We start from the raw sequence: 18074 nt of genomic DNA on the forward strand, positions 1-18074 counted from the left end.
AAAAACAAAAAATAACGTGCATGTCAAAGATGAATAAAGTAAATCTTTATATTTTGGTTACAGAAAAAATATATCGAATCCATTTTACTAAATTTTTAATTTTATTTAATATTTTTTTAATCAAATACATTTTACAAACAACAACAATAATATTTATAAATGTAGTGATCAATAAACAGGACATAAATTATTGACTTGAATTTGATTCACGATTATCCTCTGGACCATATCGGCTGACGGTATCAGTGTAATTTAACATGAACGAGGCGTAGCGCAACGTTGCACTGCGTTGCGTAACGCGACGTTGGTCGCGTCAGCCTCGATGCGCTACGAAGCTTGATAAATTATGTAGCTAACAGAGAATACACGTACACGATAGCCAGCGGAGACAAAGCGTTATTTGATGCTAGTCGGTTGGTAATTAATCAGAGCTATGCGCTTTGACAAATTCCGAATCATTGGAAAATTAATCTCGTTCAGGGAATCCGTACAATTTGAAACCTAGTCGTATAATTTATTCAACGTATAATGCATCAGAAATGAGATTTGCCGAATTACTAAGTAGAGTAACTTCGTTTTGTGAATCTTAGAGCTAAAGAGATAAAGTAGCGTAGTAGGAGGTTAGATAATTTAAAAATATTGCAAGTTCAAGTCTTAAAACCGATTTTGATGACAAGCATAGCAGAAGGTTTAGTAAATATCATAATTATAATCGACGATTATCTTATGGAGAATAATAAATGAAACGTTATTATGTAGGTATATTAAAAGAGCTCAGAATGCCCAATTGAACACTTTAATCTTAATTTATCGGTCACGGGCTCTATTAAAAATATGAGCAAATTGAATTGTTTGTGTTTGAAATTAATATCAGGACTTTGAGGGAAAATATATAAATTTAATGTAACACGAGCTACAGGCTCGATTAAAGCTTCGAAATCCTCTCAAAAAAATACCAAGCAGATAAGTAACAACTACCTTTTCCCCCTAAAATGAACACAAATAATTTTATTCTCTAGACACATGGTATATGTACTGGTTTTAAATGAACAATTAGAGTTTGAGAAATAAATACTGACAACTGTATCTTTGACCATAGAATCTGTGATTAAACCCTGTTTTTATATGCAATACTACAACACTAAGAGCGGCAATATAATAATTCTGATATACTACCAATATGGATAAAATTCCATTTTTAAACGGTGTAAAAAAGTACGACGTCGTCATACTATGAATTGAGCAAAAGTAAAAACTCCAAGGTTACATAATTGTTTTGTTTATTTAAATAGTACGTCATCATCTTCCTAGTGATTGTAATAAGTATTAAAAGAACAAACATCATCAAGACTAGACTAGACCAATGCCCTTTCCCAATTTTATTTGGAGTCGGCGCGGCAAGTCTTATTTCATACTTCTCTGTCTGACGTCATCTCACAAGTAAGATTTTTTCCAGCCATATCGTTTTTTGGTCGTCCCTTTTCTCTATATCCACGTCCATGCTCAAGACCATCGGCCCGTCCATGTACCTATTAAATAAAAAAGACTGCCATTATTATAATTTAAAAAGTTATACTGCTAACACGTGTACAGTACCGCATGCGGGAATTCTTTTAGAAGTTGGCTTTTCTAAACATCGCTTCCTAAACGATTCTACTATATCAAAACGAATCGTTTCTCCATATAATACAGTTGTGCCAATTATTTACATCTAAAAGTCGAACAACTGATGAGCGAATGGTACACAGAGCTCTACCATTTTATCTATATTAAACTGATTCAAGTATCGAGCATTTGAACTCATAAAAAGTGCACTTCACTTCACTTGTACTGTCCTAAGGGGTTTCGTTGTAAATAAGTGCACACAGACTCATAATAGCGAAATGTTTGATCGTAAAAGTTAACAAACTTCTACATTGCGGTAATAACTTCAATAAAGTTGGAGCACCTGAACACTGAAGGCACTGCGGGCGGGCGCAATTTATATATACACGAGCTTTGTTGAACTTACGCCTTTATGTGACGTCGGAGCTCACACGTTTGAATTAGTGCTGTAATGACGTTAGTTGCAGGAACACTAATCACCAAGACAATAGGGAATAATGCCTAAAATTCTAGTTACTAAAGTTTTTTGGAACACGGCAAGTTTTCAAGTAAAAATAAAAATATAACCGAGATTAATTGCCAAGAAACCGCATGTGTTATATGGGTTGATATCTCTTACATTCCTTTATTGTTACGTCAACGAATAATTATACTTTAAATCAATCTTTTATCTAATAATGTGATGTCTATTAATGTTTTTAATATAGGTTTACATACTTATTAAGGTGCAATTGATTTTTGATATTATATTATTTTTCTATATAAGTGCAAAGTGTAGAAGTCAATTCATATATTTCAGTTTGTGCAGTGAATACATAATAAGGACCAGTTCATTTTTTAATTAATTAAATTTTGCATTCCAGTACTTTCAGGTCTCGGCTATTCATATTTTAACACCTGCGCCAGAATACATTTAGCCAAGTGCGCAAGAAACTGCTAGATTCCTCGCTCTGCCTGATAGTTATTTCAAAGAAATGTTGAATACCAAATAAGTTACGATTACATAATGACACAACAAAAATAGCTTTTGTTTCACATGTTTGAAAATGGAATTGTTGTTTGGTTCTAGCAAATAACAAGTTAAATGAAGGGATAAATGAGAGCTGGGAGGTAAAATTCAACCGCGACTGGATCATGATTTCAAATAAAATAATACGATTCAGTTCAGAAACAAATGAAAATCGAAGCGATGTGATTTTCGAATTATATCGAAACAAAATTGATTCTGCACACACAATGCGTCCCCGTGCGCTTGTTTAAGTTAATTGCAAAATTTGATACTTATTTTTAATTGCTGACTACAATTTAAGCAAGAATTAATCAACATTGCAAGTATTACGTGATAATTATTTAAATGATAATAAGTATTATAAAGAAAAATGGTAATCCTTTTAATTGAAAACTGTGTCAGCTTATAATTTACAATAAACTAAATATTTCTTAACGGCTTTTTTGATATTGATTAATATGCGAAGTATCTCTTATTTCCTGGGTATTTCATTTCTTGGAATACAATTTGTCATCAAGACGTCCCCCATCGAAACAGATCGAATGGAATCTGAATCACCGCAAACTTCCCCTCTCAGTGCAAGAAATGTGATCTGTGAGAGTGTTTTTATCAACCTAAGGGGTTCCGCAAGAAACCAATTTCATTCCAAAATGATATGTTCAATCAAAATAGTATTGTTTCAGTTTATTTTTAAAAATATATAGTTAAATAGGTATTCAACGTAAAACTGGTTTTCAAAGCTACATGTGGATATTTTAATATTAAATTTTTATTTTTTACATTTACATTAACAGCCTGTTAATTTCCCATTGGGTATAGTGGGAAAGACCTTCTCCTCAAAGGGAGGCTAAGGCCTCCTCTCCCTTTTTCCCAAGGTTTGAAGCATATTCCACCACGCTGCTCCAATGCAGTTTGGTGGAATACACATGTGGAAGAATTTCTTTTAAATTAGACACATGCAGGTTTCCTCACGATGTTTTCCTTCACCGCCGAGCACGAGATGAATTATAAACACAAATTAAGTACATAAAAATTCATTGGATCCTGCCTGGGTTTGAACCCGAAATCATCGGTTCAGATGTACGCATTCTAACCACTGGGCTATTTTGGCTCTTTAATATTATCATCAAAAAAAATAATTTTGCTTTACTTTTTAAACTAGTATTCTGTACATTGTCAAATCTGTATGCCAAATTGCATGATGATCATCGGTTGAGTAGTTGGACGTGTAAAGCGTCACACAATTAAAATATTAGTTGAAAATAACGAAAGAATGACTTTTACAAATTGTAAATGATAATTAAAATAAATTATTATTTGAAAAAGAATTTTAGATATCAATAATGCATAGAAAAGGGTTTCACTTTATGGCGTATCTCTAAATGTGATTAATACCCATCTTGGGGGAGGTGCGTACACAATGCCGCCCTTCCCCAAATGAGTCACGCACGTCCAGACATAAACATAAAAGCGCCAGCAAGTGCCGTTAGAAGTGAAAATTAAGTACAATTATTTTTTATGAGTCTACTGGAATTCGTCTAGTGGCTTGTTTCAAAGGAACGTCATTGAACCGTTATTACTTTTTATCGAGTATCTAATTGATCCCTATTTTCTAATGTACGTTATGTATGTATGTTGAATTGTGACTCATTTTATTAAATTAATTTCAAGGTTACTTTTTCCGTGAATATAGCGTTTATACAACAGAACCGGCGAGTAATACAATAGTTCATTTTTATCATCAATATTATACTTGTAACGTAAACAATAAACAAATATATGCAATAAAAAAAAATTATATAATCTTGTACAGAATAATATGATTTATGTTTATAAATATAATTTACACGAGCTTTTATTATATTCGTAGTTCAAATACAAATGTCTATATAGTTATAAAATTCCTCAAAAAACTTTTAAACTGGTGGTTCACAGAATTGTCGAAAGAAGGTTCTCTTAAAAATGTTTTAGCTAAAGATTAAGTATAATATAATAATTAAACCAAACACAAACGTTTGATAAATATTGTCTTACCTATTCTAAACTAAAAAAAATTAATCGTGTCAACGAGAGTCGATCACCGAACTCCTCAGTAAGGTCACTGACGACGTGAAAAGGAACGCATCGACCTAACTCGATGACAAATATAAAACAAATTTATATTTTAATAGTGTGATATTAATCTTCGTTGATTCGTATTTTCGATTCTATTAAATGAGTTTTTCCCGCTGAGTTTCTTTCGCCGTTTCTTCTCAGGTCCGAGGTGCTAAATTCCGAACCGGTGGTAGATTTTTGACTATCAATAAGCAAGTGTAAACACTTCTATATTGAATAAAGATTTTTGACTTTGACTTGGAGGAGACGCTTTTATTGTAATATCATCTATGTACAAAACCAATATATATAAATCTTATACCAAGGAGGTTTTAGTATATAATATTATTAAATAAGTAACTCCGCTTTGCTGTTTCACCCGCTTTAAATTTAGAACAGGATTATTTATAGGAATTTTGTAGGATGGATCAATAAAATATTTTGTATTAATTCATATTTGTAACACTGTAATATTTTTATTTTAAAATGTTTTTTATAGAGGAAGAGGTGTTCGATGATTGACGACTAATGGTTTCCGTCTTTATAAGGCGTTTATCAAAAATGAAACAATTTTCATAATTAATGCTTAAGCTTGATGAAGCGTACTTAAGTTTAAAGTCAAAGTTTTACAAGCACTTCACTCGAGCAATCACGGCTACGAGGGGTTTTTAAGTTGGATAATATTATTAAATATTTGCTATGGAAATGCCAACGCGAGCGCCGTCCACATCGAGGTCGAGGGTGTATCTTGAACCGGCTCATTTATTAAAAGTTCTAGCTGGCGAATATATATTTCTCTATTCATAGCATTTTGTAATTAGTTGAAATGGCCACGGTTCTTCAATAACCGACGTGCGCTCTATGATTCAATGCGGGTTATTTATTTAACTTGGGATATAATAAACACGGTGTTTGTTGTGTGTTTTTAAAGACAAATAATTTTGTAAAATACTAGCTAACCTGGCAGACGTTATATTAGTGTATACCTGTATATACCAATTGTCATGGCGATTAGTTGAATCGTAAACGGTATAGAAGTTGATGTGTTGCAACGCCATCTAGCAGCGAGTTACAACAATGTGGATAGTGTACAAACTTTCTTTAAGAACTCAAGGCCTTGACCTTGAATAAATTTACCGGAGTGAGGAATTGCTCGTGTTAGGAGGGTAACCTCGATTCCCATACCAAGCCTGACCTAGGCCAGGTACTAAGACCCACTGTGTCGATGAAAAATTACACATAAAGGCGGTCCCTCACCGCCAGCACTCATTTAAAGTAACAACTTGACATTCGATTTTAAAAATTACGTCACAGTTCTGCCTCACTGACTCGCCAGCAGGCGAGACAGTTGTTTTTAATGCTCAGTTCTTCTCTCCCACTAATGTAATAATGAATATAGTATGATAACAGGTTGGGCACTGAAATGCTCAGTCGTTTTCACTCATTTGTGTAATGCTCGAATCTGAACTTAATACTTACGAAAGCTCCCTGCGAGGGACCGCTCTTATATTTATCAGTGTCGTAGTCTGCTTATCTTCACAGACATACCAAATTACATTTTTAAGTTTTATATAAAATACGTGCAGTTGACGATATATAAAAGTAAGGACGTGTGAAATTAAATTAATAAATAATAGCTTAAACGTAATCAACGTTGGTAGTTTTTATTGTAAAAACCCAAACACGATCCCTCATGACGGCGTTGAATGATTACTTCTACTTTCATGGGTGTGGTTCTAGCCTGGCTGTACCATCCATTAGTTATACTGGAATCTAACGCAAAACTTGCTATCCTTGTTGTGTACAGATGCTGTTTGTTTACTGAAAACTGGAAGGGATAAACTAATTTTATTTGAAGGACTAACACTGACTATAATAAGTTACAACACGTTTCTAGTATCAAGGATAATTTTATGTTCTTGTTTTATAAAAATACTTCGCCGCTTTTACCCATGAAAAGTTTGTAATTGAATTTTCTTCGCATGCAAAACTCTATGGTTATTTGAATAAAAAACGCATTCTGGTTTTAAAATTCCAGCGCCTCACATCGCCTGTCACTCGCAGAATATGTTTTCCCGCTCGTTGTTATTGCTGGCCGTAAATCTCTTGATTATCGTAGAGCGTGAAAAATATTTAAAAAAATCTTGTATTTATTGTATAACGTAACACGTATATTCGGTAAATAAAGCTACAATTTCTGACTAAGTGGTCAATTATTGTAGTTGGCAACGTAATTTAAAGAAAATATTATATTGCATTTGGTTTAATTTTAGAATCAATATAAAAACTTTTTTCAAATAGACTACGCAAACAATTCCGAACATTTAAAAGTCGCAACTCATACAAATAAACGAGTTTTAAATCGCTATTATTAAGTGGCACTTACGTGGTTCGTATTGTCACATTTATACACAAATTCTTACAGTCCAGGATGACTTTTCATTTCGTAATGTTGCCCGTATACCTGAATAACGAACGGGTGACCCAAAAAATTGAACCCTTTCCTGTAACGCTGTCATTAATCATCGTTTACATAATTGTACAATGTTGGTATATAAGTAACCCTAAATAAGGATTCTTTTTATAAACAAATTTACTTAAAACAACGTGGATTATTAAAACAAGGGTACGGCTACATATTGGTTTATTTATGAACTGTATTTTGTGTTAGACTAATTGTAAGTTATTTAAATGTTACCGTCTATTTAACAGCGACAGACCATCCATTGTTATTAAATATACTTTAATCAAGCCAACTTAGCTGCTGCGCTTTAGCCCTTTAAGAAGAAGGTTTAGAGCTTATCCCACCACGTTTCTCCAATGCCGGCTAGTGTATTCAAACATGGCTGAATTCCATCGATATATGAGAAAACCGACACGATGTATACATTCACCGAGCAAATTATAGACATAATAATAATAATAAGATTAATTATAAACATCAATTAAGCATATAAAAACTCGTTGCTGATTTACTTGCTTGCTGATCAACTTCCAAGCACTGGGCCTTCTCTCTCGGCAATATAAAATCGACATTTGACGTATTTACATTATGTGTTGCCAATAATAAATTGATCTCGTGAAGTAACATTAAATTTGTATTATTCTGTATGTAAAAGTAATTAATATCACAAATGAGGTATTTTAATATTTGTTGTGTTCGTTTTTCTTGTCTTATTTTATACAATAATAAAATAAAGTGTTGCCGTCACTGTATAATCTGTGCCGTGTATTTATTCACGTGTCGTGACCGATTTTAACTGTCGGCTATAAAATATTTACGACTATTTTTATCGTACGTCTAGTCGAAGCGTTATAATATAAAGCCTTCCCTAGCAATAATTGACATACTTATATTGATTATGTTTTTTAATGTAGTTATATTCTAGTAGCATTGAAAATAATATTTATTTTTATATGAGGCGACTGTAAGGTTTAAGGACAACAGTAACAGCCTGTAATTTTACCACTGCTGGGCTAAGGCCTCTTCACCCTTTGAGGAGAAGGCTTGGAACGTATTCCACCACTGCTCCAATACAAGTTGATAGTTGGAGTTGGAGTTCCACACATGTGGCGGAATTTCGTTGAAATTAGACACATGCAGGATGTTTTATTACGTGCCGAGCACGAGATGAATTATAAACACAAATTAAGCACATGAAAATTCACTGGCGATTGCCTGGGTTAGAATCCGCAATATCGGTGAAGATGCAGGCGTTCTAAACACCGGGCTATGTCGACAAGGTTAATGAATATACATATAATACAATACTTTACAGCAATCATTAATTTATTTATAAATATTCTAATTATGTAAAATATAAGAGTATATTAATTTATTATCTCTTTAAGACTAAGCGGTTTTTTTTAAATTTATTTTAAATAAACTGACGACATATCCGATTTTATATACGTGGTCACTGTTACCCATAGACAGGCATTTTAAGGACTGCAAATAATTTATTACAACGCGAACGCCAACCATGATATTTTTTAAATATTGTCTTTAATTCCACCGGCTTATTAAACTTGCTATACACAATACAGTTACATTAATTATGAGGGTTTAGTCATTAATTGTCAGGATTTGTGACTTTCATATTATAATTTTCTTTCATATTTTATTTGTATTCGTTACAAACATTAAAATGTTAAAAACTGCCAAAGTTCACGAAATTTCGACTCAGCTTGGCATCAGAGGCTTTTCAAATAAAAGTAGTTCAAACGATTCAAGTAAATAGTGACTCTGAGCTAACTTGGTATATCATGCCTACAAATAAAACTACCCTGTTTACCGTCAACTTGGACTGCGTAACTTTGAATATTTCTTACTTTTACAAACTTTGCTTCATAGAATACATAAACGATTCGCGCCTAACGAACTTCACAGATTACCCTTTGTCGAAGGGTTAACAGTTAACAAACATACAAGGCGGTTATACCAACAATTAGCTTTCGAAAACTCTCACACAGTCATAATCTTCACAATTAATATTTTAAAAATTATAAAATTTGTGTTTATAATTCATCTCGTGCTCGGCGGTGAAGGAAAACATCGTGAGGAAACCTGCATGTGTCTAATTTCAACGAAATTCTGCCACATGTGTATTCCGCCAACCCGCATTGGAGCAGCGTGGTGGAATATGCTCCAAACCTTCTCCTCAAAGGGAGAGGAGGCCTTTATCCCAGCAGTGGGACATTTACGGGCTGCTAATGATCATCTTTACATAAACAATGGGCCACCTATTTGGAAACTAAATGTTGATTGAGATGTTATTTGAGCTCTTAGTTACACTGGCTCATTCACAGTTTACACTGAAACACAACATTACTAAGTATTGCTGTTGTGTTTGTGCTGAGTGGTTGGTATCTGCCTGGACGGGCTTGCACACAACCCTTGCAATAAATATTAAATATCATATTTAAAACGAAACTTTTTTTTGAAATGACAAATGGGTACATTCTCTAGTCGTAATTTGTAGCAAGTATTTTATTTTTTAATTCGCATGTCGTAATAAATACTGTTTGTTCGTCACGAATCATTTTCAACAATGCGTCACGCTCGGATGCTGAAAATCAATTTACTTTTGTTTCTCCATTTAGTATAATGCCACTGATAGAATTTATTGAATAACCGCAACGAATCTAACTTGTTGTAAGGAGCTGTATCTGTTTTGTTTAAAACTTGGATGGGCCATGTATAAGGTTACATTTTATTTAAGTTACTGACTTTTGCAGCAAAATATTGAGTTGTGACATGTAATACTCGATCCAAATTTTCGTACAGCTTAAATTTAATGTTATGCTTCTATCGCTTACGAATAATTCTACGTTAAAAAACTCAGTGGTTACTCTATATATATTTTTTTTATTAATTTCACCTGTTAATGTGCATGATAACTTTTATAATTAAATAAAAACTACAATCGATTTTACCTTATTTTATTGGTTTAAGTTATACTAATTAAAGGCTTTTTTATGAGTAGTCATAATTGACTTAGTATTTTTCTGAGGAATCGAATTACATCATTAACAATTATATAACTTGGAGCATTTAACCAAAGACGGTATGTTTTATCCAAGTTGCTGCAGTTTCGACCTGAAAGACGTTTTAAAATAGTAAATAGAAATTCGGATGTCATTATAATATGATTTGGTCTTCAACCGCAATGTTTCAATGCAAAAAGATACAGTATACAGGTTTCGGTCCAATAATTTCCTAAAGTAGCCGCCCGTAAATTTAGGATAAGGTTTGGAGCTTATTCCACTATACTATAGGCTTCCTCACCGTGTTTTGAAAATTCAGTGACTTGTCCTTTGTGTTGAAAATTCAGTGGCTTCATGAGTTTTAAACCGTTATCATCGGTTAAGATGCACGCGTTCTAACCAATGGCCCATATCGGTTCATCTCGTTTACTAATCCGAACTTAATAGGCTTAAGCGTACTGTTGTGAAAATAAAAGATGTACCATTGTTTTAACACTAAACAATTACGAAATGACAACGAACACCAGCTGTCCCTCAGAGATTGCTCAGCTGGTGACGTTAGTTGCATCTTGACGACTGAATAATTGACTTCTCGGTAATAATCAGCAAGTACTAAGCATCAAAACTCAAATGGCGTTTTTGTATCAAATATGTCTCTGGTGATATCAATCCAGGATATGTAATACGATTAATTTATCTATACTGCGACAAAACAGTAATTTATAATGTAGCCAAAATTATAAACGGCAGCCAATATACGACATGATTATAATGATTATGAATTGTTTATTAAATAATAGCTTTCTTTTTAAAAAAAATAAAAATAAAAGAAGCCACATTTCTACCACAAAACAGATTCCAGAGATATGTCCTCATACGAAGTGTAACACCTATAGCGCTCTCATTATAAGAGCCCTTTGTCCCGCTGTGCCTCACAAACGCGGTGTTGCGTTACTTTCTTATCGATGCTCCTTCACGACACGAACTATACCTGCGGAATGTCATCGTGTAGTTTTTGAGTTTTAGCGACGAATAGAGAGTATATTGATCGTCGTTCAAGGCAACAGCACTGCAAGGCCGATGTCTACGTATATAATACAACACAATTGGAAACGATCATCACTAGGCAAATTTTGCTATAAATTTGCAAATTAATTAAAATATATATATATATATATATATATATATATATATATATATATATATATATATTTGTTAAAAGTAAATATATAGAGTAAACACACAAAATTTGATTACAATATCAAGCTCAGTCATTATAATAATTTAAATGTCATGAATAAATAATTATCTGTATAATTGTGTGTGTGTTTTTTTTATTAAGAATTAAAAACATGTAGGTAATAACAATTTGATATACATATCTGGGTTAACGCGCAAAACGAAGGTTACTACGAGGCGCTACCCTATGTAGGCACTTCGGTTAGATCTGTGACATTAAATAACACAACGACTAATACTCCGTTCTACAATATTGTTACACGTAAAGCCGAAACTATTGACTGAATTATGTCACTTCCACTTCGCTTTTTAGGTCAAATATCCAAATCTATATCAGATAGTTATTTCTAAAACATTGTTCTACGTATATACGTAGACTACGTATATATATAAATTGTTACATATTGGATAAAAAATACGTAAAAATCAATATCCTATACCTTTTACATGGTGGTAGGGCTTTGTGCAAGCCCGTCTGGTTAGGTTAGCACCCACTCATCAGATATTCTACCGCCAAACAGCAGTACTCAGTATAGTTATGTTCCGGTTTTAAGGGTGAGTGAGCCAGTGTAATTACAGGCACAAGCGACGTAACATCTTAGTTCCCAAGGTTGGTCGCGCATTGGTGATGTAAGGAATGGTTAATATTTCTCACAACGCCATTGTCTATGGCCGGTGGTGACAACTTACCAGCAGGTGGCCCATTAGCTCGTCCGCCTACCGAAATCATAAAAAAAAAACCTACAGTTCATACGTATAGTCTATCCCAATCTAAGAAGTAATAAAAATAAACAAACCTTATTTACATATTCCATGCGATTTGTTAATGAGTAATTAACAAATCGCATGGAATATATTTTTTTTATTATATATATATGGGGCTATAGTGTGCTCTACTAACATTGCTTGCTTAATATGTAATTATTTATAGTACAAAATTTATATCCACTTTACTTTTACTTCCAAAGATCCGATAACAGCTTAGTCGTCGTTCAAAACCACATTTAAAAAAAAATCCTAAACTGTGAATCGTCTAAAGGTATATCGTCTGAATTATTGAAGTATGTACTACAGGTGCACGATTTAAATTAAAAACAAAAATTTAACTACTGAATAAAAAATAGTGATGCTCGTCTGGGTTGAAATTTATTCAATTCACGTTTTCTTCTGGAATATATTAACTGCACTTTATTTACAATATCATACCATATACATATATTAAACAGGTTGTTGCAAGCGGCTTTTCACATTTGTATTATTAATATAATTTAAACAAAATATACGAACTTCCTTCATCTGATGTCATAAATACATAAAACTGGCTCTCCTATTGACCACATCCCTTTGTACTTTACCTACTTCTTAAGTTATCAACGTTCTTTTGTTCCAGGGTGACGGTAGCCTGCTCCTTAAAAAGGTTGGCCTCGATGACGAAGGCCTATACGAGTGCGGCGTGGAAAATGAAACCGCGTACGTGGATAGAGTCAATCTAACAGTCAGAAGTGAGTATGGTTCGTTGATGATTTATCTATGATAGTGATTACTTTATTAATAATATCCATAATTGTTTTTTCTTTAGATTTTGTTTTGAACTATGAGACATGTGCGTTTTTCCAGGTAAATAAGATGGTTCAAAGTTCATCAAAATTGTCTAATTAAGAACGTGATTAGAATTTTTAAGTAAAAGTTTTAACTTATTGTTATAAGACACAACTTTCTTAACAAAGCACGTTCACTCGTAAAATTATTCAAAATGTGAAATATGATATCCAGTTTTTATAGTTCTTAAAAATGTTTTGTATGTTTTAAGCCTAAAATATGTTATTTTCTAAACTATCTTCAGACTAGGTTCAGAATCGTAGAAAAATAATTAACAATAATATATACCTATGAAAAAGTAGTTAAAATAAATCGAATAATATTTAACACTTTATTGCATAAAATTCATATAAATTTTAATTTCATGATGTTGAAATAATCATATTACCGAGATGACTAAAATATGATCCGAAAGATATCATCGCGAAGCACTGAAAAGTCTAGAATTCAGGCAATAAATCAAAAGATTAAATAAAGGTCGTCTAACGGGAGCAATCTTGTCCAGATGCGTCTGAACGTATTGTACGTACGTGATGTAGTAGCCATTATCTAGACGATTTTCGTGTTATTATTCTTTATATTATTATTTAAGTATGCTTTGTCTAACACTTTAGTAGGCGACATACACACACACACACAGGCGGTGACATTTTTGTAGGCGGGTAGGTCGTCCAGTGGTGAGTTATTCTGGATATGTACCATAAACTCCTCAATTATAGTGTTATGGTTTAAAGGTTTAATTTGGTGTAATTACTGGCACAAGATATACATGTAAGAAGACATCATCACCGTCATATAAATTAGAATTATTCACTAAGTGGTAGGGCTTTATGCAAGTCCATCTGGGTATATACCACCCACTCATCAGATATTATTTCGCCAAGGGCCATAACATCTTAGTTCCCAAGGTTGGTGGCGCGTTGGCGATTTAAGGAATGGTCAATATTTTGTTGTCTTAGATTTTCGCGATTATTACACATTGAAATAAAACTAGTTTTTAACGGATTTAATCGCGTATATTAATTATTTTAACATCCCGACGTTTCGAGCACTTTGCAGTGTTCGTGTCTGCCCGTGACCACGGTAAACTAGTTTTATTTCAATGGTCAATATTTATTATATACCGCCCTTGTCTATGGGCGGTGGTGACCACTTACCATCAGATGGTCCATTTGTTCGTCCGCCTACCTATTCAGTAACAAAAAAAGCATTGAATTAATGAAGATTTTACGCCGATTGATCGCTTCAGCATGTTCCACTGCTACGCCGATAGTTAACATGAACTCTCTCATATGATCGTCAGTTTGACAACTCATGTAGCGGTTTACATTAAGGCCTGTCCCTTTTTCTAAAGAATCAGTGCCTTAGCCATCATAATGACTAATTCTAGTGAGCTGAATAGGAGCAGGAACGTCAATGGCGGCATGAGCCATTTTTATTGTATCATGAAAAAATCGTTGACGATTTTATGAAATCGATCTAAGTGGTTTTAAAAAATATTATTTTAAATAAATGAGATGTCGAGTTTGCAAAGGAAATATATGAGTAAGTCTCGAAGCCTACACTCACACTCGTGTAAACTCAGCAATTAAACAAAGTTTCAACTCAAAATGATAAATAAAACGTCCGGGATATAGACATATAAAGAAACATTAACTTATATAAGTACATAAATCCGCTCTAGCTTTGCTCGTAGAAGTAAAAACCTTATGAATATCCGATCAGTATTTTTTACTGTATTAGTGTTTAGTTCAGTAGTAGTTATCGTTATCGCGTTCAGAAAGAGGTTTGGCGGGACTTTATTTAATAAAATATACTAATATATATATATATATATATATTACTAATTAGAAAAATGTATATCTATATTAATATTATAAATGCGAAAGTAACTCCGTCTGTCTATCTATGTTACGATTTCACGGCCAAACCACTGAAACGAATTTGATGAAAGTTCAATTTATGAAGAAGGCTTAAACCTCAAGAAAAGACATAGGCTACGTTTTCATACCTAACATTAATCTTAATTAAAGACCAACTCCTAAAACGCGAGCGAAGCCGCAGGTGACAACTAGTACAATATATAATAGATATATGTATATGAAAACACAATACCGTATGTATACGAATTAATACTACTCTACAGCGTGTAATGTTTATATATAATTATTATTTTCCTCCAGCTGCCATTTACATAACGACCATTACACGCTTAATAACCCCGTGTGGAAAATCAATTCATACAAAACAATTTAGTGGTATTCAGCGCGCTACAGTAATCCCATCGTGATACCAGGGACAATCTGTTAAATTGGATCCATTACGGTGACTCCATGATACTCTGTTTACACGGGACAGTCCTACACGCAAAGCTGAATCACTAAAGCCTTAGTTAAACTAAGGTTTACATCATATATAAAGTAACGCTATTGTAGCAATTTCCTTGTTTTATAATTTACACATACTTGTACTCATAGCTGTTTCTTGCTCGATGACAATTCAGCTCAAATAAATTACTGTAGATATATTTTACGAGTTGAATAGGACATTTAAATATTTCGTTAAGTATAAATAGTAAGATTCAATCTAGTGACGTCTCAGATCGCAGTCTTACGCAGTTGTTTTGCCATAAACAGCATTTTTTTTATTCTCATGAAATATGAAAATATCGATTACAATTAACACAATGTTCTATGTTCCAGTTCTGTCGCGCAATAATGATTTTAGGTTTGACGAATACTAAGTTTCGTTATACTAAGTTAAGTTATTTACAATACACGCAAAATAATATTTTGCTATAATTTGGCACAACTTATCATTCGATTGTCCATTTCCCGTCTATTTGGCCTCGGTACAGTGTAAGCATAATTTGGCAGATTTTTACAGTCGGTCGCCTGCCTAACGGCAACTATCCTTTTAATAGTGTGTTCATTTCTCTACAGACTATTCATAGCATCATCTGATGCGTTTAACACATAAATCCTTATGACACCTACCGATTGAGATAGAGTAGCTTTATTCCACCGGTGATTCCAGATTTGAAACAAAATATTTCTTCGCAAGGTCAAGTTTAAAGATCATTCCAAATAGCTGCTTTACAGTGGAAAAATCCATACTTACTAGAAATCCATCGTCACTCTACTTCCTATATTGTACCTGAAGACGCGTCACACGACTCACAAGGCCGCCTAATGACCGTCATTATTGTCCACTCGTTGCATCCTCAGTGCCGTACTACGTATTACCTAAACGTCATGTATTTCAAAAGGTACATTTTGATTTATATCTGTTCATTTTATATTGACATGACTTTGAATCGTTATTTGATGTCGCTTTTTACGTGCAGTTGATTAAACGTGTGACAAGCTAATTTAAAATTAATTTCGTTAGTTAATTCCTTCGTCACTTTGAAAGCAAGCAACTGATAATTACATTTTTTTGGATGTAATTTTCGGGTAGTATGAACTTCACTGTCACACACAAAAAGTCTGATTATAAAAAAATAACCCTAAATTCAAAAATGAAATGCATTTAAAGTTACGTGACGTCCAAAATGAAAATTCACTAAGTTAAAGTTAGGTTTGACAACCATAACAATGATTTTCAATGAATCCGAGGTACGATTACGAGGATTACATAAGGGGCGCATAGTTATAGCATTCCTAGTCAAAGTTCGGGTATTGTCCGGAGAATTGGACATTACTAAATCGAACCAACTAGGTGCGTTAAATACTCCAACGAAATGCGGTTATAGTTAGTTTAAACGTCGATATTTAATAAACCGTCTAGACAGTAGCCGCCGCCTGACTGTTTGCACGGACGAATTCAGCGTTCGGTCTACGACTTAGATTTTTCACTATGCTACATCTAAATAATAATAATAATAAATATTGGACAACATCACATACATTACTCTGATCCCAATGTAAGTAGCTAAAGTACTTGTGTTATGGAAAATCAGAAGTAACGACGGTACCATAAAAACCCAGACCCAAGACAACATAGAAAACTAATGAAGTTTTTCTACATCGACTCGGCCGGCAATCGAACCCGGGACCTCGGAGTGGCGTACCCATGAAAACCAGTGTACACACTATTCGACTACGGAGGTCGTCATCTTATGTATAAAAATGAATGTAGGAATGTTTAAGATTAACTGCGACGCCGTTGACTGATTACTATTAAATGTTTATTTTTATCATATTTAAAAATATACTTTGTTCGAGTAGGCTTTTACGAGCACTTTCGAATCATTTTCGAATGAAAACTCAAGCTGCAAGTTTTTAATAAACTGCTCTCGTAGCGTTTCTCCAAAGTGCCGTATGAGATAATATTACATAAATAACTAAAATATACTAGACGAGCGGTATCAATATCAGTTAGTTGTCTAACATTTCCAACCGCTGAGCCGAGCTGAGTCTTCCTGGCAGAGACGATAAATGAGGACAGCACTGAAGTTTAGAATCCAATGCTATTCCTAAAAACACCGTAGTATCGACAGCCAATTTTACTTTCTAACATTTGGTTGGGTAAAAACTTTTTGTTTTAGAATATTAACCATGTCTTACATAACCAACGCGCCGCGAACCTTTAGAAATAAGAAGTAATCTCACTTGTATCTGTATTTACAGTGGCTCACGCACCCTTGAAATCAGAACACAATATGACTAAGTAGTGCTGTTTAGTGGTAAAATAAGAAGTAGGTTCTCTTTCGTTTTTTTGTATTCAAAATGGCGTTTGCGATTTTCGTGATAAGGAGGTCAACGCTTTTGGGAAGTACAGCCGCGCCTTGTTTAAGGTATTACTACAAATATATCGTAGTTGTATCATTAACAGCCTGTAAAATTCCAACTGCTGGGCTAAGGCCACCGCTCCCTTTGAGGACAAGGTTTGGAGCATATTCCACCACGCTGCTCCAATGTGGCAGAATGTCGTTGAAATTAGACACTTGCAGGTTTCCTCGTGATGTTTTCCTTCTCCGCCGTGCACAAGATGAATTATAAACACAAATTAAGCACATGAAAATTCAGTGGTGCTTGCC

At 33.7% G+C, this 18074-nt stretch overlaps 1 protein-coding gene across 2 annotated transcripts in view; it reads left to right on the forward strand.

Moving 5' to 3' along the window:
- Positions 1 to 18074, forward strand: part of LOC125068464 — a 66532-nt gene that overhangs the window by 35181 nt on the left and 13277 nt on the right. The window contains exon 3 of one of the 2 annotated variants that reach the window (XM_047677596.1): positions 12825 to 12945. In XM_047677596.1, the coding sequence (XP_047533552.1) occupies positions 12825 to 12945 (121 nt within the window). The remainder of the gene's footprint in view (positions 1 to 12824; positions 12946 to 18074) is intronic. The other variant, XM_047677597.1, reaches the window with a different exon arrangement.

The sequence above is a fragment of the Vanessa atalanta genome, chromosome 13, assembly GCF_905147765.1.
Source record: "Vanessa atalanta chromosome 13, ilVanAtal1.2, whole genome shotgun sequence".
Classification (NCBI taxonomy): domain Eukaryota; kingdom Metazoa; phylum Arthropoda; class Insecta; order Lepidoptera; family Nymphalidae; genus Vanessa; species Vanessa atalanta.